Genomic DNA, 23,014 nt, shown 5'->3' on the forward strand with positions numbered 1-23,014 from the left:
AGAGTCAAGCCGACATAATTTTGTAAATTGTAGAAGGCTAAGACAGGGCCACAGTGAAAGATGCTGGGAAGATCAAGTCTCCCTCCCTGCACTTTTTTTTTTTTTGAAGATTTTTAAAAATTTATTTTTAGAGAAAGGAGAAGGGAGGGAGAAAGAGACAGAGAGAAACATTGATCGGTTGCTTCTTGTACGCACCTTGACCAGGACCAAACCCACAACCCAGGCACATGCCCTGACAAGGAATCAAACCAGCAACCTTTCAATTTGGAGGATGACCCCCAGCCAACTGAGCCACACCAGTCAGGGCACACTCCCTGCATTTTAAATGTAGTACTTGAAAGGGCTGAGCCATGTGGTACAGGAGATGAGCCAGAGGCTGAACGTAAACAGCTGCAGGTGAGAGCAGTGCCAGAAATACATGCTGCCTGTGCAGGTGAGAGGACTTGGTTCAGTGGACTATGGAAGTGTCCACTGCAGCAAACTGCTGCAGTGTTCTCTGCACTAGAGTCACAACAAGAGGGTATCTGGCAGCTCCATGGCCTGCAGAAGCATCTTACCCAAAATAACTGCTAAGCTTGGAAGTGAGCTTGGAGGACTGCTAGGAGCCCCCTAGGGGTCAGGAAGGGAGGCCCTTGCTATGTGATCATCCCTCAGACCCCACTCCGAAACTTCAGAGTGGACTGTTTTTCCTGGGGCCCTTCTTCCCTCCCCTGCTCTCCTTTGCTCCCATGTTTATGGGGGTTCTTATCGAAGTATTTGATTCTCCCAAATTTTGTAATAAATTTGATGCCATTAAGTAGTCATATTGTACAACCATCATCACTCTCCATCCTCCTAATGCACTTTTAACACACGCTGCAGCTGCAATTGCCTTTTCATTAATTTTGCTTCAGTAACATACTGAGCTTTATGCACTACAAAACGTTATGATGGATTCCTTTCAAAAACTGGGATGGGTGAAGTAAGTTACTGAAGAATTCTCCTTCACAGGCTATCCATACCCTGTGCTTCTGTTCATGGAATTTAGGAGGCAATGATTCACTCCACTGCCTGCTCCCGCCCTCTTGAGCGTCAATAACTGAGTAGTAACCATGCAGCACCCACATCTCTACAAGAAAATGCAACATAGTCCCTAAATGCAGCTGTCTGGAACCAGCTCGGATCTCTCGCAACTTCCTTTCCTACTGCACGAAGTGCTTAGCGCAGGGCCCAGACTCTTTATCCGGGACTACAGGCTAAGTGAAGAAGAGAGAATAATGAACGATGTGAGAAACACAGCTGAAGTGTCAGGACCCCCTCTTTTTGTCCTCCTTTGGTTCCCTACTTTACAGCCTACATTGCTCAGCCCCAACGCTTCTTCCCTTAAACCCGCTGCCTCGCCTGCCTGCTGGGGCTTGCGCTTTTTATTGACGCAAACCTCTCATTCTCGCGGGAACTTGGGAGCAGGAGCCGCATAGGACGGACAAATCTCTTGAAAATCTCGATTGGCTCTGGACCTAGAGCAGCGGCAGAGGGGCTTAAAAGGAGGGGGGAAGGGCGGGGCTCAAGGCTTGGAAGGGGCGTGGCCTAGACTTTGAGAGGGGAGGGCACTGGAAGGAGGGGGTGGTGAGATAAGGCCGGGGGCGGGGCTGCGTGGCCGAGGACCTGTTGATCGCAGGTAGCGCCGACTGGCCCGGGCTCCCTCCGGACTGGGACGACTGCGCATGCTCCCGGGCCTCGCTGGGCCAGTAGCCGAGCCGCGGTGACGAACTGGCTACTCAGCTGCGGTGGTTGCGGTTGCTGCGATGGCGATGTGAGGGGGCCCGAGGCGGGATGGTGCTTACCCGGGTAAGGCCGTATTCTTGCAGTAGGACAAGGAACTCCTCAGCCCGACAGGCGGTGGAGGAGGCCGAGCTGGGAGAGAGGTAAGCCCCTCACTGCCTTCTCCGTCCCTCCTGTATCCCGACACCCGCGACCCCTCCCTCTGTTCTTCTTTCCCACGGGCCAGGCAGGAAGCGGCCTCCTTTTCGTCGTCCCTGTCCCCCGCTCCCTCCCCTCACCCGGCTGCTCCCCGTCGGAGCCCGGTCCCGGGCCCGCTGAAGGTCGGTCGGGACGGCGGTGCAGAGTGCGCTTAGTTGGGCGAGGGGCCGCGGTGCTCCGCTTGCCGGGCTCTTCCCTGCTGCCCCTGAACTGAGGCGCGTCCCTTGGCCGCCTTCTCGTGTACCTCGCTTAGGCTGTTTCCCATACTTCGCCTGCCCTTCGCCCTCTGCTCCATCCTCGCACTTCTGTCCTTCTTTACCCTCCTTTCTTGGTTCTGCTCTTTCATCCCCGCCTCCCACGTGCCTTTTCGCCCCGGTGGTCGGTCCTTCAGTTTGAAGGAGGCAGGGTATCCTTTTACTCTCCCTGGATTTCTTCTCTCGTAGTATCTCTAGTCTGGCTCTTACTTGACGGTCATTATCCTCACCGGCCAGGTTTGTCACCCTGTTGCCTCTATAATTTCTCCCTTGGCTGTCTTTTATTCTCATATACCTCCTTTCAGTACTTCGTCTTCGTTGTCTTTTGTTAGTTTCTGATTGTGCGTTTTGCTGAAGCATCGCTCGAGTTGATTCTGTGTCCCGCTCCACACCTTGGGAGGCCCTCACTCCCTGAATCTTTAGCTCTCTTTTGGTACCTAGCTTTATCCCTTTCCGTCTAATGGCCCCTGTCCTTCCGACTTTTTCCGTCTTGATCCCATTTCTAGTCTTGATTATTTTTTCCTCTCTAAACTGCCTTTTCTGTTTGCACAGGGCAAGCCTCTTCCATCCGTTTAACTTTTTATTGAATCTCTGAACAGTTCTGGTCTCTTCGGTTTTCTACCCAAGCTAGGTAACAACTCAATATTTTTAGTTTCTCTTCCAGTTTAATAAAATCTCCTCTTCTTTCTTCACTGACTGGAAATATCACCAAAAGAGTGACAGTAGCAATAAGCTGTTACACTTAATGATTGAAGCTTTAATGTTTAAGAATTATGTTTACCTGACATGCTAGGAGAAACAAGTACAGACTTGATTAAAGTATAAAGGATTAAGATTTGTTAAAGGCTGACCTACAAACATAAGGTTAAAATTTGAAAGTTTTATTGTCCTCCAGGAAATTGTTGTTCAAGAACTAATCTTAAATGAAATTTAATAAGTAATTTATAAAATTAGGTATTAGTTTTTATACATTTGCTATTGCAGTTGATTACATCATTTTCCTGATGGTCTCTGTTCCCTTTAGTAAATGGGTACGAGTTCTAAGAATAGAATTAGTGCGCTTGCTGAAGGAAAAATATGTGAGAACACATACTAAATTTTTTAATTGTGCAAAATAACTTCTAAAACGGTTTTGGACTTTTTTTTTCCCCATCTCCTTGTGATCAAGATTTGGCATAGGTAAAACTTGCCTCTCTGTAAATCATGATGTGTCTTATTTTGAAGGCATCTGCCAAAGCAGTTACTTTCAGGTGAGTTTGCCTTTTTTCTGGAGTTGAAGATCAACTAAATTATGTATTTCTTTCTGGAATCTCAAAGCAGTCCACAGACAGTACATTTTTCCTTATGTTGTCTATGTCAAGTAGGAATTGAATTTTTCAGTTTCTGTTGTACAAAAGGAAACACGAAGGCTAAAAAGTAAGAAAAGTTTCTTATTCCAGGTGATAGTAGAGGTAAAGGTAGAGGGAGATAGAGTTTAGAATCTGATGTCATTAAACCACACCTCTTTTGAAAGAACCAGCAGTTACTGTGTTATGGTACAAGGTGATGAACTCAGCTTTTAAGCTTTTTTAAAAATGATATTTCCAATGCAAATAGAAATAACTGCTCTTTCTGAAGGAAGCTTTCCTGCCTTTCAAAGGCAAGTGTTTTTATTTTTAGGTACCTTATTCACTAGAAAAGTCAATGCTTACAAATTCTTGTTGGTAATTTTTAGTGGGTTGATTCTGTGCTCTTAGAAATTAAAATAAGGACTCATGGTTGATAGCAGGTACAGGACAAGAAGCCAGAAGATGTAAACTCTTACGATGACTCATGACCTGAGTTTGAGAAGCCACTTAACCTCTATGGTTTGGTGTTTCTACCTGTAATGTGTGGGTTACAAAAGTGGCTACCTAGTAATCTTTGAGTAGCAGTATAAACCATAATCATTAAAAAATGCTTAGGGCCACCACAAACAAAAATTACTACTTAGTTTTTATCTCTTTTAGACTACATAGTAAGAGTGTAATTGAATACTTAAATCTCAAATCACTGGATTTAAAAAAAAAATTTATTTATTAAGAGAGAGGGGAAAGGAGAGCAAAAGAGAGGGAGAGAAACATCAGTGTGTGGTTGCTTCTCATGTGCCCCACACTGGGGACCTGGCCCACAACCCAGGCATGTGCCCTGACTGGGAATCGAACTGGCAACCCTTTGGTTTGCAAGTTGGTGCTCAGTCCACTGAGCCACACCAGCCAAGGCTGGGATTTATATTCTTAAATTTCAGAGTTCTGTGAAAAGCCTAGTAGAATGCTGTGAAAATGTGAACTATCTTAGGTTCATTTACAGTGAGTGGATGCTACAGCTTTCAACATATACAACTATGCCCGTTGTTTGCCAGGATTTGACACTGAAAATGTAAGAGTTATACATATACCTGGTTCTCAAGTCTTATATTTTAGCTTTGTTTACTGTAGATATAGGCCCTTGAGAATGGAGACTTTGTAGTGGATAGAAAAGGCAAGGATTTCCTTTGCTTTGACTCTAGGTATTGAGGAAAAACTGAAAAGCGGGTTTTGTGATATGTACTTATGTATTTAAAGAAATGGATGGAGATGGAGAAGCAGAGTGGTTATAAAAAGAAAGATTTTTTTAATGGGCCCAGTGGTTTTTCAGAAAATCTATGAAGCACAGTTGTTAGGTCCAGATTTTTCAGTAGGACTGGAGTGAAACAACTCCACAGTGGGTTTTACCATTTTATTTTTATTAAAGATTTCTATTTTTTTAACAGGTACGTCAGTTACCAATGGTGTACTAAGTGTAATAAAAATTAATCTCTTTTTTATTAATGGAAATATAAAGGTGTCAGGCATATACCATTAAGAGATGTCTCTTACTCAAATAGTCCCATAGGTGGTTCTTGTTTTGATTAAAATTTTTTATGAACTATCAACCAAGAGAGCATTCTGAGAAAACGATAGCATATTTCCTTATATGGGATTAGCTTTCTTCAATTATAACATACAAACTATTTCTAAATTATGCTATCATATAGACGTCTATTACTGAAAGTGTTATGTTCTGTTAAATTTTATGAAATGTCCTTTTGCTGCAGCTCTTAATATATGCCAAACTAGAAGTAGTCCCTTACTGAAATGCCCTTGAAGTTGCCTTATAGGATGCAGCTGCTTTATTCATTATTGTTTTTGGAGCAGTGGTTATCTCAGACACCTGCTCTTTGATGTCTCCAAGTTGCCAGTAAGTTATTGGCTTCAACTGGAAATACATACTGCTAATTGTAAATATCTAAGCAGCGAAGTGAGGGCTTATTGGCAATCAAAGTTAAGACCTTGGAATCCTTTGCCATTACTTTTGTCTTTTGGAATTGAAAAACCCATATTTTAAAACCACCCTCATTCTTACTCAGGTCTACTTTAAGACTGAAAATTAGTTACTTTCCTCAGGCAGATAAGATTAGACTATAGACTGTCAACCAGTACTTTTCTGTGAATCAGTAACTATTTTATGTCAAAGTATGATAATTATATAATACAATGCTTGCCAAGGGCTTCAGTTTGGTAAAGGAATTCTGAAATAGTCCTTCAGGCAGGGGAAGCTAGAGAAATGTCAATAAGGAATGAAATCAGTTGTTTGAATCAGAGAGTTAAAATATTCACTGGTTGTTTGGGGGTGGGGGGGTTGTTTGTTTTTGGTTTTCCCCAAGATCTTAATTGAAAGATAACTCTTCTCTCTTTAAAGGCCTATGGCCTATAAATTAAAATATTGAAGCTATGCAATTGAAACTTAAAATAGCGTGTTTAGTTGAGTTGCATTGTTTTGAATAGACATCCTTGAATGAAATTATATTTTAAAATTGAGATAAAATAAAACACATCAGCAATTTATTAAGCACCAAGTACCATTCTTGGTGCTTTATATAAGAGAGAGAGAGAGAAAGAGAGAGAGAGAGAGAGTGTGTGTGTGTGCGCGCGTGCGCGCGCAATCTTTTTAAGTCTTACCTTTTGACCTAGCAATTAAAAATATTATATCTTTTTGGTAAAATTTAGGCTTAGAGCGTCTGAATTAGAATCTAGGTCTGTCTGATACCAAAGTTACTTGTAGACTAAAGAAAACATAGGCAGTTAAGAAAACCATTGTTTCTTAGAGTATTTTCAGAGACAGGATTGTAATTCTTTTTGTTCTCATTCTGAGCCTTTTTCTTTGTTGAGATAATTAATAAGATGAAATATTTTAAAGAATGGTAGGCAGATTCCTGACCTAGGTAGTAGATGATGACCATGGTTCTTTCTGAATTTGTCTTCATGTTAAAAGGAATAGTTAGACTGGACCAGTGTGACTCAGTTGGTTGGGCGTTGTCCTGCAAAGCCAAATGTCACTGCTTGGACTTCTGGTCAGGGCACATGCCTGAATTGCGGGTTCTTCCTGGGTCAGGAAGCATATGAGAGGGAACAGATCTATGTTTCTCTCACACACCAGTGTTTCTGTCCCTCTCTTTCTCCCTCCCTTCCCCTCTCTCTAAAAATAAATAAATGAAATCTTGTTTTTAAAAAAAGGAGTAATTAGTTTTCAGTACTCAGGGTTATCCTGGGTTTTTAAAGGTATACGAGAATAATAACATGATACATTCAAAGGCATTCTGTATTATGTTACTTGCAGGTTTTATGGCATGTGTTCTTGAGAAATTTATATGAACTGCTTATGATAAATTAAAATTAAATCCTGTTTTCCATATAATGTCAGAAGTAGTTTTCATTAAGTGCCCCATAATGAGCGATAGAAGTTCTTTCTGTTTATTTCATTCTCATGTACTAAGTCAACTGTGGAAGCGCTCTTAGAAATTTCTTTTTTTTATTACATTATGTGTAAAAAACTTTTTTCTATGGAGTTTTTATTATATTTACACAGTTACCCAAAATTAACAGTGTTCTGTTTTTAGAGTACTTACCTCTTACTGTAAATGTCAGTTCTGAAATTAGTAGTAATATGTTTTTTTTATTAGACAACAACTGTTTAAATCCAAATGTTAAAGAAATTAGAAAAGAACAATGCACTTAAAACTTCAGGTATAGTGTTTGTGGGTGTGGGATGTGAGGGATTCGAAGATTTCATAATTAGGGAATAATGTTAATTAAATGGAAATTAGTAATTTATCAAGTGCAATTTTTTTAAATTGTTGCATTCTGATTTCAGCTTTTGTTTTATTATGGGTATATTTATCTTATGGCTTAATGATAATTTAATCTCTTTCCTATAACAATTTAGGTGTAGGCTTTAGAAATATGCAAGTTTAAATATAAATTGTAGAGTTTTATATATTTGAGGGTTTTGTCCTTTATCATTATTTCCAAACTGTGACCTTGGATAAATTATGTAAACATGTCAGACCTTAGTTTGTTCATCTGTAAAATGGAGTAATAATAGCTCTTCCAGATTTTTGTGAGAATAAAATAAAATAGTTAAAGTTACTGGTGTAAGAGTAGGTGCTCCAAAAAGTTCTGAGTATCTGTTTCTGTTTGGTTTCTGTTTGATCTGTCTGTGGTATCAGGAGGGAAAACATATAACTTTTTAAAAGTTTGTATGTCAAGCTGTTCTCATCCTCTTTCCCTTTGAAAATCTCCCTCATCCCCTCTTCCCAAAGAGAAGAATGTGTAGTATTCTCTTGTCTTCATACTTATTTCTATAATTTCTGCAGTATAGTCTATGACTGATCCTCAGGAGTTCATTTGGATAACAACGGAGTAAGAGCAGAAGTTTCTAGACCAGTGATTTTCTTTACATATCCTCTCTACTCTAATGATTCTGATAAATTCATCTTCACTGTGAATCACTTTGAAAAACGAAATGTCACTGATGAAAGTGTGTTGTGCATGTGAATAATTGTGAAGGAAAAAGAAGGTTAAAGCCATCTGTGTGGTGCTGATCTCCAGAGTCATACAAGTAACAGGTGGCTTGGTCATTTTAGAGCAGGCTGTAATCCAGTGACTTAGCATGTTTAACCTCTGGAAGAGGGAGTTTAAAAAATTAAGACAGAGTGTCAGGGCCTCCGCCAATCAAAAGGGAAACTGAATCAAGAAATACGACCATAGCTCAGGTATTTAAACCTGAACCAACCAATGCAGATTTAACCAACTAAGATGGCCAGAATTATATTAGATAGCAGGGTTAGAGATGCAAGACTAATCCACATGTCACTGGCTGATTTCTCTTGGTTTATGGCTCTATGTAATTTACTCTTTTTGATGTGATTGTTAAGGTTCAAAATAACAGTTATGGAAGGTGGTAAAATCTACATCTTTATGACAGAGAGGAACAAAAAAATCTGTGAAAAAGAGTGAACATGGTCTTTATTCAAACATTTTTAGTACCTAAAATAATTATACCAAAGGCAGAGTTTTGTTTTTAATTTAAGCAATAAATATTTGGAGTGTGCAAAAAAATTATCTATACCATATCCAGTTGACTTTTTCGTCAAAATATTATAAGTAGCTCATAACATGTGTATACACACAGATACATTTCATTCAGAAGTCATTTACTCTGTCCAGGGAGTTATTTAAAAATTGTGGTTCTACATCTTAAAACTTAACAGGTTTATAATGTTTTGGGTATTCATGAAGATTATTTCTGAACCACAGAACTAAGAAAGTAGTCTTCTGTTTATTATTGTGCTTTAAAGTGGATCTTTAATGAAGATATAATAGTTAATATTGATACCAATGAAACTGTGAATGACAAAATCTCTAAAACTTATTCCTAAGCCTTACAGAGGATATAGGTTTTTTTAGATTAGATATATTGAGAATATTAAGTAACTTAGCATAGGTTTCCTTAAAGTGCACTTTTTAATGTTTACTATTTCGTTTGAGATGTTATTTTTTTTCTTTCTCCTAGGAGGAACAATATATTTTTTACAAGAATCAGTAACTGGAAGTCCAGTATTTGTTATTTAATAATGTTAAAAGGAAGTTTTGATCAGCAGAGGTAAGAATATGGCATTTCTTTTGCATTTAATTCATAATAGGTTAGATTATTTGTCAAATTTCTATGAAGACCTATTTCAAGAATTGTAAAGGGTCTTAGATTTTATCCCAGTTGCAGTCTAACAAGTTAGCCTACCACAAGTGCCATGGATATGGTCAAAAGATAAGAAACTCCTGGACCAAGGAGGAGGATAGTTTATACTCACAGCAATAGCAGTAGCTTGAGTACCAGGCTACACTTGTATATGAGTAGTCTGTGTTTTAGGAGAGGAACCCTGAGCTAGTGGTACCTGAATCTTTTATATTGGGCAATAAGCCTACCTGACTTACGTCTCAGCGGGAGACATTATCTCTATTCCTTGGGATAGTAAATGCATCTGCCCTTTGTTTAAATATGAGATACTGTCTCCAATTTCCTGAGACTTGGCTAAACATATCCTTGAAAAATAGTCTGGGACAAAGGCAGTCAATGTCTTTGCTTGCAAGACCTAGAGAAACACAAGACTCTGGAGAATTGTCTTTCAATACTTCTTACTCTGAATTATTTTTTTTAAAGCATATATTTTGATAAAGATGGTTGTTGCAGTGCTTTTTTTTTTTGAAATAATAAACTGGAAACTACTGAAATACTCAACTATATGAGATTATTTAAATTATAACATTCACAGTATAATAGTTAACTATTAAAAATAATGTTATAAAACTACACTTACTGACATAGATGTTCATCAAAAAAAATTAATTGAAATAAATGGGTTGTAAAATGTACATGTGGTTTTGATCGCATTTTTTAGAATTTGTATGGATGCACAAATGTATGAAGAATATATACCAAAGTATATATTTCAGTGTATAGAATTGTGAATGTTTTCGTTTTTGCTTGTCTGTATTATTTTAACTCTTTGAAGAGGAATACTTTAGCTCCTATAGTGAGGGGGAAATTTTTTTTTTTTTTTTTTTTAATTTAAAGGTGAATTGTCATTTAAGAACTTCATGTAATGGAGAAAAACCTTCATGAATATAAATGGAAATTTAAGTATTTTAATTCATTTTTTGACCCTGGAATTGCTTTTATGTGCAATGTGGAACTAGAAGAGAATAATTAGGTAGCTTATTATTTTCTTAAGTTACTTTTGTACCTATGATAAAGTCAACAGTTTCTTTTAGCAATTTGGTATATTATTTATCACATATCATAAAGGGAAAGAAAACTTAGAAAAAGCATTCTAACAGGACATATCTTAAATTATAGAGTTGTACTATAGTAAATATATTATTAGTATGTTTAGTAAGTGTAGATTCTCGTGCTATTTTGTTGGGTTATGTATGCTGACCTAATTTGCCTCATTTTTTTTTCTGCCTAATATAATACTCAGATATGTTTAAATATTAGTGTTTTTGTGTTTGAAATTTTTGATGTTGAGGTTCTCATAATTTTTTCCCGTTCTTTAACCAAGGTGCTGTTACTAGATTTGTCTTCTGAGTATAAATTAAAAATGACTGAAGTTCAAGCAATGGTAGAATTCTCCGTGGAGCTGAACAAGTTCTACAATGTGGATTTATTTCAGAGAGGGTATGTATTTTAATGTGAAAACTATATATTTTACATAAGATAATATGTACAGTTTCATTTCTATTACATATTTTTGTTCTAGCATATGTAAGGAAAACAATGAGGTATATTCAAGTAATTATTTTCTCAGAAGAATTTGTTTTTAAATACATGTTTAAGGATTATCTACATGGATATGATAATGGTGAATATATTTAACATGTGTTTATAAATTTATATTGGATCATTGAGAGAATTTTAATGAAAATGTGTAAGATCTTGTTTCTCCTTTCTACAAAGGTTATAGCGTACGGGGAAAATAAAATATATACACAAAACACCTAAGAAGAAACACAAAATGATCACTGTTTAATAAGTGTATGTAGGAAATGCTCTAGGAATCAGAACAGAAAAATACCTTTCTAGGTTATGTTAGGAAGGGCATTATGAAGGATAGGATCAAAGTATGGATAATACTTGAACAGGAAAAGGATAAAGTCAAAGACCTTTTAAAGTGGGAGAGAGCAGTGTGATTCAGGTCTTAGAATTAGGAGTGAACATGTTTTTCTAAAAAATATTTAGAAGATTGAATATTTTCTGGAATTGCAGAAGAAAAGATAATAAAGAAAAGAGAGGTTATGTTTGTGAAAGGTTTTTAATGTCTGGAAAAGAGCTGACACTAAGAATTAGGGTAGCCATTTGTGGTTTCCAAGTAAGGATGAAATTATCACTATTTTTATAATAAGCACTTAACTAACTTGATGAGGATTATGATACATTAGATTGATAGTTGTGTATAAAACAAAAATAGAAGCATAGGGAACAATTTAAAGGTGCTTGCAGTAACTCAACATATATACTTGAGGGTCTGTACTACGAATGGTGGTAGTGCAGCTATAACTAACATGAGTAGAATGAGAGAACTCTTCTGTTGTTTGTTTGTTTGTTTTTGCTTGGCTTGGCCTTGCCATTTTCTTGAAAACATAAAAACAGTTGTACTCTGCTCTGCTCTGCATGGAGTCGCATCCCTCAGCAGGACAGCCTAGGCTTGTTCTCATGGCAGAGGCAGGAGTCCAAGAAAGAGAGCAGAGGATGCCAAAACCCTTTGAATTGGCCTACTTGTTACTTCCACTGCATTCTGTGTGCTAAGCAAGTTACAAGGCCAGACGGGGCATCTAGGCTAGTGTCTCTTTGGCCAATAACACTTAAAACTTTATGGGTTATATACTTTTTATATAACCCATTCCATGAAATCTATACCCACAATTGTTTTTTGAGGCATGTCTGCTCTCTACTGTTTGGGGATCAGAATTGTGTGGGATCATTCCCTTAAACTTCCTAAAACCCCTTTTGTCAAACAGAATATGCACTTAGACACTGCCTTAATTCCTTTACAGATCTTAAGAAAGGGATTTATAGCCACAAGTGTGATTTGATCTTTGTCCATAACTATATTTTATTTTGAAAATCTTTAGGAAAACGAGATTTAAAAAACTTTATATTACAACCCAGCAAGCCCTCGTAACTTTATATTCCCTCGAGATTCTGCTTGTAAAATGACCAATTGTTTCTTCAATTTATCTCTTTCTTAAACAAAATCTTATTATACTTAGCAAAGAGCAACCAGTTGACATTTTTAGCATTCTGCCTGGAAATTAACTTGCTCACATACAAAAGTTTCTTAGGTACATTGCCTAAATTCTTCTAAGTTATTGCTGACAGCAAATATACATGTTTCATTGCTACACAACATGGGTTCCCATTTTTTTCCCTCATATTTTTCTTGCCTCTATAATTGTTACTTCGATCTCCAAGACAGTGCCACATATTTTAAGTTTTTATTAGGTACCAGTTTCTGCATTAATTATATATAATTATTGCCACAATAATGCAGCTAACAACAAATACAAAGTCTCAGTGGCATCAATACAATAAACATTTACTTTTACTCACAAGTCTGTAGATCAGCTGACTGGTATCGCTGATCCAGGATGACTTGACTAATCTTTACTGGGCTCACTCATGAATTCACAGTGAACTGGTAGGTTTGCTGGGTGCTTGCTAATGCAAAATGACCTCACCTTGGCAGACTCAGCTATGTTTTCTGACCTCTCATACTCCAGCTTATTCTCATGGAGGAGGCAGGTTTCCAAAGAGAAAGAAACTATATAAGAAGACCTTTTAAGACTTAGGCTTTGAACTAGCATACTGTCATCTCTGCCACATTGTATTGCCCCACATAAGTCATAAAGCCAGTTCAGATTTAAGAGGTGCGGAACTGCACTCCACTTTCTAATGGTCACATTGCTGGAGGTGTGGATAGAGACAGGGATGAGGAAAAACAAAAAATGGAAACATTTAAAAGGCAAACTATCACACACTTTAATTTTTTAAATTAATTTCGGTGAAGCATTTTGGGATTAATAAATAGTAGGATTTAATGACTGATTCCATGTGGAGGATGATGCTGAGACAGAAAAAAACATTAAATATATATGAAGAAGTATGGATTTGCAAAATGTCTAGAATTAGTTTGAAAGAGCTCAACAAAGGAAAAAAGTGTTGATGAATCAAATATGGAAAAATCTTTTTAATTGATGAAAATAATCAGTGGGCATATCAGTTCATTGTTCTACTTTGTGAAAATTTGGAATTTGTAATAATGTGAGATTTAAAAGATAATGCTGAAATTTTAAATCACGTTGACTTGGACAATATTAGAAGTACTGAGATAAGTGATAAAGTTGAGGATGACTGGTGTGGGACTCAAGGTTAGCTCATTTTGATACGTTGAATCGAAGTGAGATATCTTTTTAAAGAATAAAAATGTAATTGAGTAAATTTAAAGATTTATTTGGCTTTATTGAGAAATGTATGAATCAGGCACCATCCCATCTAGCAAGTAGAGAGGAGCCCCAAAAGCTGTGCAGCATGGAAGATGTTTTTAGGCAGAAACTGGATGGGAAAGGAAAGTTACTAGAAAAGAAAAGAGAATTGTTTCAAGCAAGATTGCCTTCCCTTAGGGGAAAGAAGGAATCTTATCATGCAGATTGCTTTAGCTTCCTTTGGTGGCTGCTTGACAGATTACTTCCTTGGTAGGGACCAGAAGATTCCAGACTGACCAATTAAGATGACATTCCTGGAGAAGGTTGAAACTGCAGTAAGGTGAGGTATTAAGTCTAGATTCCTTGTGATGACCTTAGCATTAGTAACTTGATTTTGGGCCTGTGGTTTTATCTTTAACATATCAAAGTGGAGATAATTTATAATTAATTAGAGGTTTGGAACGGGTATAAGGATTAAGTGGACTGTTATTCCCTTTTATTATCAACCATCATAAATATAGCATGTATAATTGCTGCTTTTATTAATTTGTCGTTATTCTCCAATTTGGTTTTCCTATCCATTGAGGACTGTTGAAGAATATTATGTTACTGAACTTTCAAAAATCTAATGTTAGAAGCTTACTGTTTTTAAGATAAATGGCTTGACTTGTTTAATTTTAAGAATATTTTCAAAGATATAATTTACCCTTTTTTAATTAAAAGAAATTTTAATTGAATTTATAGGAGTGACATTGGTTAATAAAATTATACAGGTTTCAGGTATACCATTCCACAATACATCATCTGTATATTATATTGTGTGTTTACCACCTTAAGTCAAGTCTCCTTCCATCATATTTATTACTCTTTTACCTTCTACTGCCCCTCACCCCCTTTCTGTCTGGCAGTCACCATACTGTTTGTGCCCATGAGTTGTTCTTTGGGATATAATTTACTATTTTTTTCTATTCTGACTTCCTTACTACTTCTGCCATTTAAACCAGTTAATTTAGAGCTTATATTTGGCTGTTATGTTAAATAACTTGTCAGCTCTGATAGAAAAAACATACATACATTACCTAAATTTATATTTATAATAGAAAATAAAAATATCTTCACTAATTTATTTTTTGCTGTTGCAAATGATTACTTAGAATACTAAGATGAGAAACTTAAACTTTCAGGTAATTCCTATGCAGTATTGTGATATTTTAAAAATAACATCAGTAAATATCTTACTGAATAACATTGGAATTATAGCTCAATAAGAATTAAATGGAAGTGGAATGTGAGGAAATGTTTCTTGTGCATGTTTCATGATGGCTCTTTTCCTGCTCTTCTAAATATTTTTATTGTGTAATTTGCCACCATTGTTGTTACATGATAGAGAAATGATTAAGCAATGCCTAAACTTTATGCAGGTAGAGAAGAGAGAGAACATGTAACATCTGAGTAAGTTTGTTTTTTTAGTGGGTATAATAGTATGAAATTGATATTTAAAAACTATAATTCTTTGTTTTTTCAAAATTATGATTAAGAATAATTTATCTTCATCATCTCTTAAAAGAAAAAATAAGTTAAGCAGAGACCCTCTTACATGCCTTATTAATTCCTCTGGTTGCTATGTGTGGCATTCTCTCATTTAAAGTAAGAAATATCTCATATATTCTGTTTTTCCCACTTACCTTTAAACATACTGGTTTCCCTTTGGATTTCATCCCTTGCTAATATTTGATCTCATATACTGTTTTCCACCAGTAGTAAATATTACAGGAGACTGATATTAGCAGACCAACTTTATTATTTTAATATATATAGATACATGAAATTGGGGCATTGCATATTTTGAATATATTTTTTGAAATGGTTTCTTTGTCTCTTCTGCTTTAGCTTTTACCAGATTCGTGCATCTATGAAAATTCCACCAAGAGTTCCCCACAGAGTAGAAGCTAGTTTGTTTCATGGAACAGGTAAGACAAGGAATATTCTATAACTTTTCATAATTATTTTTATCTTTTTAAATTACAAATATAAGACACCGCCCTGGTTTGCATGACTCAACAATTGAGCACCAGCCTGCAAACCAAAGGGTCACTGGTTCAATTCCCAGATAAAGACACATGCCTGGGCTGTGGGCCAGGTCCCTTGTAGGGGGCATGCAAAAGGCAACCACAGATTGATGTTTCTCTCCCTCTCTCTTTCTTCCTCCCTTCCCTTCTATCTAAAAATAAAAATATAAATAAAATCTTTAAAAAATAAATTTAAAAAAATTGTGTTTAAAAAAACAAACAACAAATACAAGATACCAAAGAGCATTATTGTAATGCCTCATATAAGAAATATATTTGCGGCCTCAAAAAAACAAGGTTGCTTATTATAGGTCCCCTGTCTTTCTCTTAGCTTTCTAACCATGAGCAAATGAAAAAAAGAAAAAAAAAAGGTATGTGAAATTTCTAGAAAAACAAACGTAAATAGGGTTGGTAGGAATTTTATCACGTGGGATGTAATTTAAAACATAAACAGTGAATGTGGATGCATAATTTGACATGATTATCAGAGGTGTTTTATCATAAACTTTAATAGTACACATTTTGAGAATATTTTTTTAACCACTTGTGTGTGTGTGCGGTTAACTACTCTAATTAAAAAGCAAAGAGCCAGATGCCATATTCTGGGAATTTGAAGTGTTTAGCATTATGTTTTTAGCATACTGTGGATATGAAACTGCTAGTTAATATTAAATTTTAATGACTTGTATATAATGGCGAGTTTACTCTATCTGAATACTATCAAAATGCTCAGGGAGGCCTCTTTATTGCTAATGACCAAAAATAAACATTCTTTAAAAAAAAAAACAACATTTATTCTTGGGCTGGTGTACATGTTAAAATATATTTATTATCAATAGGTCTTTTTTAAGTTTACACTGTAGGAAACACAGAGGTTAAAACAACTAATATTGCAAGACAGATCTGATACTCCCTTTCTGACTTTCCTTAATCTAGTAAACTAAGTGTATTGTATCTCCTGAAGTTGCCAGTAGAAAAACTAGAAAGACTTTTTTTCTGGATGCCCTTTATATTTATTTTTTTCAGCTTTATTGAGGAATTGACAAATAAGATTATATATATTTCAGGTGTGCCATGTGATTTGCTAAACATACATTGTAAAGTAATTGCACAATCAAGATAATTAGCACATCCATCATCTTGCATAGTCATTTTTGTGAATGTGTGATAAGAATGCCTAAGATTTACTTTTAGCAAATTTCAAATGTATAACACTTCATTATCTGCTATAGTCACCATGCTGCACATGAGATCGTCACTTATAACTGAAAGTTTCTATCCTTTGATCTACATCTCCCCATTTCTCCCCATGCCCCCAGCCCCTGGCAGCCACCATTCTGTGGTCTGTTTCAATAAAATCGACTATTTTGTTGTGTGTTGTTTCCACACGTAAGTATACAGTATTTGTCTTTCTCTGTCTGACTTATTTCACTTAGCAGGATGCTCTCCAGATTCATCCATTTTATACAAACGTCAGGATTTCCATCCTTTTTATGGCTGAATAATATTCCATCATGTACATATACTACATTTTTGAAACCAGAAAAGTGTTTGTGCTGTTTGACCACCAGAACCAATAAGTAGAGTTAGGGATTGAATCTTTATGGGTACTTTATTCAGATGGCCGGCAATCTGAGAAGACGACAGGTTGTGTACCCTAAAAGACTGTCTTACATTACATTTCAGGCCAGCTTCGTTTATAAGGAGGAAAAAGTGTAGGTAAAGGGTTTGGAATTCAGGGAAAAAGGGGTAGATAAGTGATTTGGAACTTAGGAAAAAGGTTAATCAGATAAAAGCTCCTGTAGGCAACTTCCTTAGCATCCTTTCATCTGCTGGCCAGCAAGTCTTTATCTGTCCTGGGCTGCTGATGTCTCTCCCTGGAGCCAATATCTTCAGTTCCTGAAACAATCACTTTTTACATGCATTCATTACTAAGCTTATTAACTATTACCTAAAACTATTTCCAAATCTGAGTTCCCCCATCATTTTCTTTATTCATCCACTGACAAACACTCATATCTTGGCGATATGAACAATGCTGCAATGAACATGGGAGTGCAGACTTCTCATTGGGATACTGATTTTGTTTTTTTGTTTGTTTGTTTGTTTGTTTGTTTTAATATATGCCCAGGAGTAGGGCTGCTGAATCATATCATAGTTACATTTTTAATTTTTTAAGGAACCTTTATGCTGTTTCCATTATGGCCACACCAATCTCCATTCCCACCAACCCTGCATAAAGTTTTCCTTTCTCCAAATCCTCTCCAACACTTGCCATCACTTGACTTGTTGATAATAGCCATTCTTACAGATGTGAGGCGATATCTCTTTGTGGTTTTGATTTCTATTTCCTGATAAGTAGTTATGCTGAGTATCTTTTTGATGCATTTGTTGGCCATTTGCATGTCTTCTATGCAAACATGACTATTCAGTTTCTCTGCCCATTTTTTAATCAGATCGTTTGGTGTTTTCTTTTAAGAGTTTTATGGTATCAGGTCTTAAATTTGAATCTTAATCCATTTTGAGTTATTTTTTGTGAGTGATATAAGATAGGGGTCCAGTTTCAGTATTTTGCATGATGATATTCCTTTTTCCCAGCACCCATTATATGTTCTTGGCGCTTCGTCAAGGATTAGTTATCCATATGTGTGTGGGTTTATTTCTGGGGTCTTATTTTGTTTTATTGGTTTATGTGCCTATTTTTATGTCAGTACCATACTGTTTTGATTACTGTAGTCTTATAATAGAGTTTGAAATAAGAAAGTATAATGCCTCCAGCTTTGTTTATATTTTTCTTAAGATTTCTCTGGCTATTCAGAATCATTTGTGGTCTCATGAATTTTAGGGTAGTTTTTTTCTATTTCCTTGATAAGTGCCATTGAGATTTTGATAGAGATTTTATTGAATCCACCGGTCACTTGGAGTAGCATAGGCTTTTTAACAATATTAGTTCTCTCAATCCAAAAACATGGGATATTTTTTCCATTTACTTGTATCTTATTCAATTTCTTTAATCACTATCTTATAGCTTTCAATATATAGGTCTTCCATCTCCTTGGTTAGATTTATTTCTAATATTTCATTGTTTTTGAATCCGTTGTGAATGGGATTGCTTTCTTGATTTCTCTTTCCAGTAGTGCATTATTGGTGTATAGAAATGCAGCTGATTTTCATATGTTGATTTAATACCCTGCAATTTTACTGGATTTGTTAACTAGATCTAACAGTTTTTTTGAGTCATTAGGATTTTCTGTATATAACAGTACAAGATCATGTCATCTGCAAATAGTGACAGTTTTACTCCTTTTTTTTTTTTCTATTGGATACTTCTAATTTCTTTTTATTACCAATTTTCTGTGACTAGGACGTATGTTTATGTTGCATAGAGGTGGCGAGAATGGGTATTCTTGTCTTATTCCTGACTTTAGAGGAACACTTTCAACTTTTCACTGTTGAACATGATGTTAGCAATGAGCTAATATCATTGAGCTAACATATATGCCCTTTATTATGTTGAAATATATTTCTTCTCTACTTAATTTATTGAGTTTTTATCATCAAAGTATGTTGAATTTTGTCAAATGCTTTTTCTGCATCTTTTGATGATCATACGATTATTATCCTTCTTTTTTTTTTGTGGTATATATATCATGTCTATTGATTTGCATATGTCAAACTCTCTGCATCCCAAGGATAAATCCTACTTGATCACAGTTTATGATCCTTTTAATGTACTCTTGCATTTGGTGTAGTAGTATTTTGTTGGATTTTTGCATCTGTGTTCATCAGGGATAGTGGCATGTAATTTTCTTTTTCTAGTATCTTTGGCTTTGATATCAAGGTAATGCTGGCCCTAAAGTGAGTATAGAACTGTTTCTTTTATTCAGTTTTTTGGAAGAGTTTGAGAAAGATTGGTGTTAATTCTTCTTTAAGTGTTTGGTAGCATTCACCAGTGAAGCCATCTGGGTCTGGACTTACATTTAATGGAAGATTTTTGATTACTGATTTAATCTTCTTACTCATTATTGGTCTATTTAGATTTTCTGTTTCTTCGTGATTCAGTCACATATTAGGTTGAGTTGTTTGAGATCTTTCTAGGTCATTCATATGGCAGAAATATTACATACAAATATCATTACAAAGCAATTGTATTTTGACATTATGACTAAGAGTATTTCAGAAATATCCAAATAAAATACCTTTTTTAAAGTTCTTTTTCTGAGCACTGCTATTTTGGTTTTTATTAGTTATAAGTCCAGATGGAGTTGTTGTTATTACCAATTCAGTTTCTAGTATCTGATATTATCAACTATGTTTTATTGACTATAAAATGTCAATGATCTGATAGCTTACTCTAGTGTATAAAAAGGAAGTTTCTTTTAAAAATAAATTGCTTATAGCAGGCACTGTCTTTAAAAGAGAAGCCTAGCTTTGGAAAACAATGGACTTCCATAATATTTAGCCAATATGTGAAAACATTATTTGTATGTGTATCTTTATACCATAATTCCAAAAATTTAAAGAGTTTGCATATTTTTAATTAAATTATAACAACTTGGGTTTTCTCTATAGTTTTTATTACATACCTTATATTTCTTTTTTTTTGAAGTATAATTGACATAAGTTTCAGGTATATAACATTGATTCATTATTTAAGTAAATTATAAAATGATCACCAAGATAAGTCTACTCACCTTCTATCACCATACAGAGTTATTACTGACTATATTCCTTATGCTGTACATTACATCCCCATGATTTACTTATTTTATAATTGGAAGTTTGTACCTCTTAATCCCTTCTACCTCTTTTGCCCATTTCCCCACCGGCCTCCCCTCTGGCAGCCATCAGTTTGTTTTCTGTATCTATGAGTCTGTTCCTGTTTTGTTTGTTGTTTTGTTTTGCTTTAGATTCCACATATAAGTATACCCTATTTTTCTTATAACTTTGATTTGTACTTTGAAGATCTCTTTCCAGCACTATTTTACCATAATTCCTATACCAATATCCAGCTTGTGAATATTTCTGGAAAATTTTTAGAAAGAAGAGGAAAAATAATGATTTTGCCTGTGAGTTGCAGTAGGGCAGGTTAGGTGGGGTGAAAATTAGATGGTATTATACAGCTTATCTTATCACATTTAAATTATTTCCAGCATGAGATTATGCTGAGAATAAGAGGTTTGGGTCAGGAAATAGCTGTCATCTGCAATGACATCAGTCATGAAAGACAATGAGTATAAGGCTCTTGAAAACTGATTAATAATAATGCATGTAGAGACTTCATTAGTAGTTCCAGGTCCCAGTTTGAAATTTTAGAAGACTATGTACAATTTCAACACAAACTTCAAATAACAAATCTCCATGTCCAATAGTGATAGTATTTTTTTAAAAGAAACGTATATTCTTTTATTTGCTTTTTAATATACATATATCCCTTGGCTCTGAAAAAAAACTTTTATACAAATAATACAAGAAAGTAGTTAAAAGAGCTACTGGTCCACAAAGATTTGTAGTGAAAACATAGCTCATTCTCTAGATGCATTCATTTTTTTACTATTCTCTAGTACTAATTGTTTCCTCTGTGTAACATTTAACTTCCTGTTATGCTAAATGACAATTTATGTTATTTACACTATTTCCTTCCTCCCTCTCCCCTACTTTTAAAAAGAGATACCATAATTCCCATATCTTTGACCATTACTCTAGCTTCAAATTACATATTTAAAGCTTCTTACCCTATTTCCCCAAATATGACAGGCCTCTTATTTTATAAAATAAGGAGATACTCAGTCTTGCCTTTTTATTCATATTTTCTCTTTTCTCCAGCTCCTAACCTGTTAGATATATTTTGTTTTATATTCAAGGATGCTAACATTCATATTCTGTTTTGTAGTTAAATCTCACGTGCTTTCTCTACGGGTTGGTTGCAAATGTTGAAAACAAACAACATTTGCATTTTTTACGTTAATATAAGAGGAAAGGGTTTAAAAATTTGAAATGACTACCTAACATAAAGAAAAAGGATCTTAAGTTTCTGGCAAGACAGGGCAAATCTACGTAACCATTTTGGTACTGATGTGGGTCACCTGTGGTAGAGATTGTAACACAGGACCTCCAAAGCAGGGAGCTGCTTAAGTGTTCGTGATTTTCCAAAAAAAAAAACAAAAAAACCACTGGACAACTTGCAGATGTGGACATGTCATTTGTTATTTACATGATAGGGGAGTGCACTGATGGCAGCGGATTGGTATGAGAGAGACCACATGTCTTCCAGTATGAGGCTGGTTATAAGGGGTCACAAAGAAGGCATGTTGACATCACCTCAATGCATACATGCAGAAAGAAAATGTCAAGCGGCAGTCACAAGACAAGAAGCCATTCCCAAAAGGAGATAAGGAGGGAATTACAGTCCATTTACTCAGGACAATATTATTTCTTCTGGCCATGGGCCCTCTGGCTAGCACTCATCACAGGTAGTAGGAGAGCCATGTCCAGCACTAACCCTAAAGAAATACAGATATAGATGTATCTTAGGTATTTTAGAGGTTGTAGATTCAAAAATGAGGTTCAAATGGAGATCCAAAATGGCAGAAGAGTAGGTGGAAGCTACACTAACCTCCTCCCAGGACCAAACTAGAATTACAACTAAATTATTAAAAAAAAAAATCATCCTGAATAACCACCTGAACACTAGCTAGAGAGAAGCATTATAACCAAGGACTTACAGAAGAAACCAAAACAAGACTGGTAAGAAGTAAAAAGGCATGAGAGGGCTAGCTGGGCTCTCACATGTGGCATTTAAAGTTCTGGAGGGAATATATCAGCACATGGGGACATTCACCCTGAGAAGTGTGGAGTCTAAACCCCAAGCTGGGTTCAACCTAGAACACCAGAAACGGAAAAGGAGCCCAAGTAACGACGCTGCAAAAAGCAGTGGGGTTTCTGTCCTCCAGGGAGAGACAGCTGGAGACTCAAAGAGGCTCTAAAAAGAGATGACACACAAAATTTCACTTAAAGCCACTTACCCTGGGCTGTGGCAGTGGGAAGGCAGAGTGGACTAGAGACACGTAAAGAGAGTCTGGGGTTGGTGGCTCTGGAGAGAGCTGAAGGGTCAGCTTATAGGATCCTCATGCTGAGTAATTCCCCATACTGCAGAAGCCATCTTTCTCAGGCAGAGCACTCTGCTCCATGTGGCATCCACCTGAGGGAAAACAGTAGCCCTACCCTGTGGAGCTTAAGCTGGGCTGCTGAGGAGTATAGTTAAAAGCTTTTTTAGTGATTAAGCCTAGCAGAAGTCCTACTGGTTAGGGAGGATCTCTGGGAGCTCTGAGCCTTTAGCTAACCCTACCCTGAACCTGGTGTTGGTAAAAGCTGG

The 23,014-nt window shown here is 36.0% G+C and overlaps 1 protein-coding gene across 5 annotated transcripts in view; it reads left to right on the forward strand.

The window, feature by feature from the left end:
* The first annotated feature begins 1,630 nt into the window (after window positions 1-1,630).
* Window positions 1,631-23,014, forward strand: part of FAM135A (family with sequence similarity 135 member A) — a 100,484-nt gene continuing 79,100 nt past the window's right edge. For 4 of the 5 annotated variants that reach the window (XM_054569555.1, XM_054569560.1, XM_054569557.1 and 1 more), the window contains exons 1-4: window positions 1,631-1,904; window positions 9,105-9,194; window positions 10,651-10,766; window positions 15,461-15,540. In XM_054569555.1, the coding sequence (XP_054425530.1) occupies window positions 10,690-10,766; window positions 15,461-15,540 (157 nt within the window). In that variant the 5' untranslated portion in view covers window positions 1,631-1,904; window positions 9,105-9,194; window positions 10,651-10,689. Of the gene's footprint in view, window positions 1,905-9,104; window positions 9,195-10,650; window positions 10,767-13,844; window positions 13,911-15,460; window positions 15,541-23,014 lie in introns of all 5 variants that reach the window. The other variant, XM_054569556.1, reaches the window with a different exon arrangement.

The sequence above is a fragment of the Pteronotus mesoamericanus genome, unplaced genomic scaffold (assembly GCF_021234165.1).
Source record: "Pteronotus mesoamericanus isolate MK-2021 breed Mesoamerican mustached bat unplaced genomic scaffold, CSHL_Meso_final contig_20, whole genome shotgun sequence".
Taxonomy (NCBI): domain Eukaryota; kingdom Metazoa; phylum Chordata; class Mammalia; order Chiroptera; family Mormoopidae; genus Pteronotus; species Pteronotus mesoamericanus.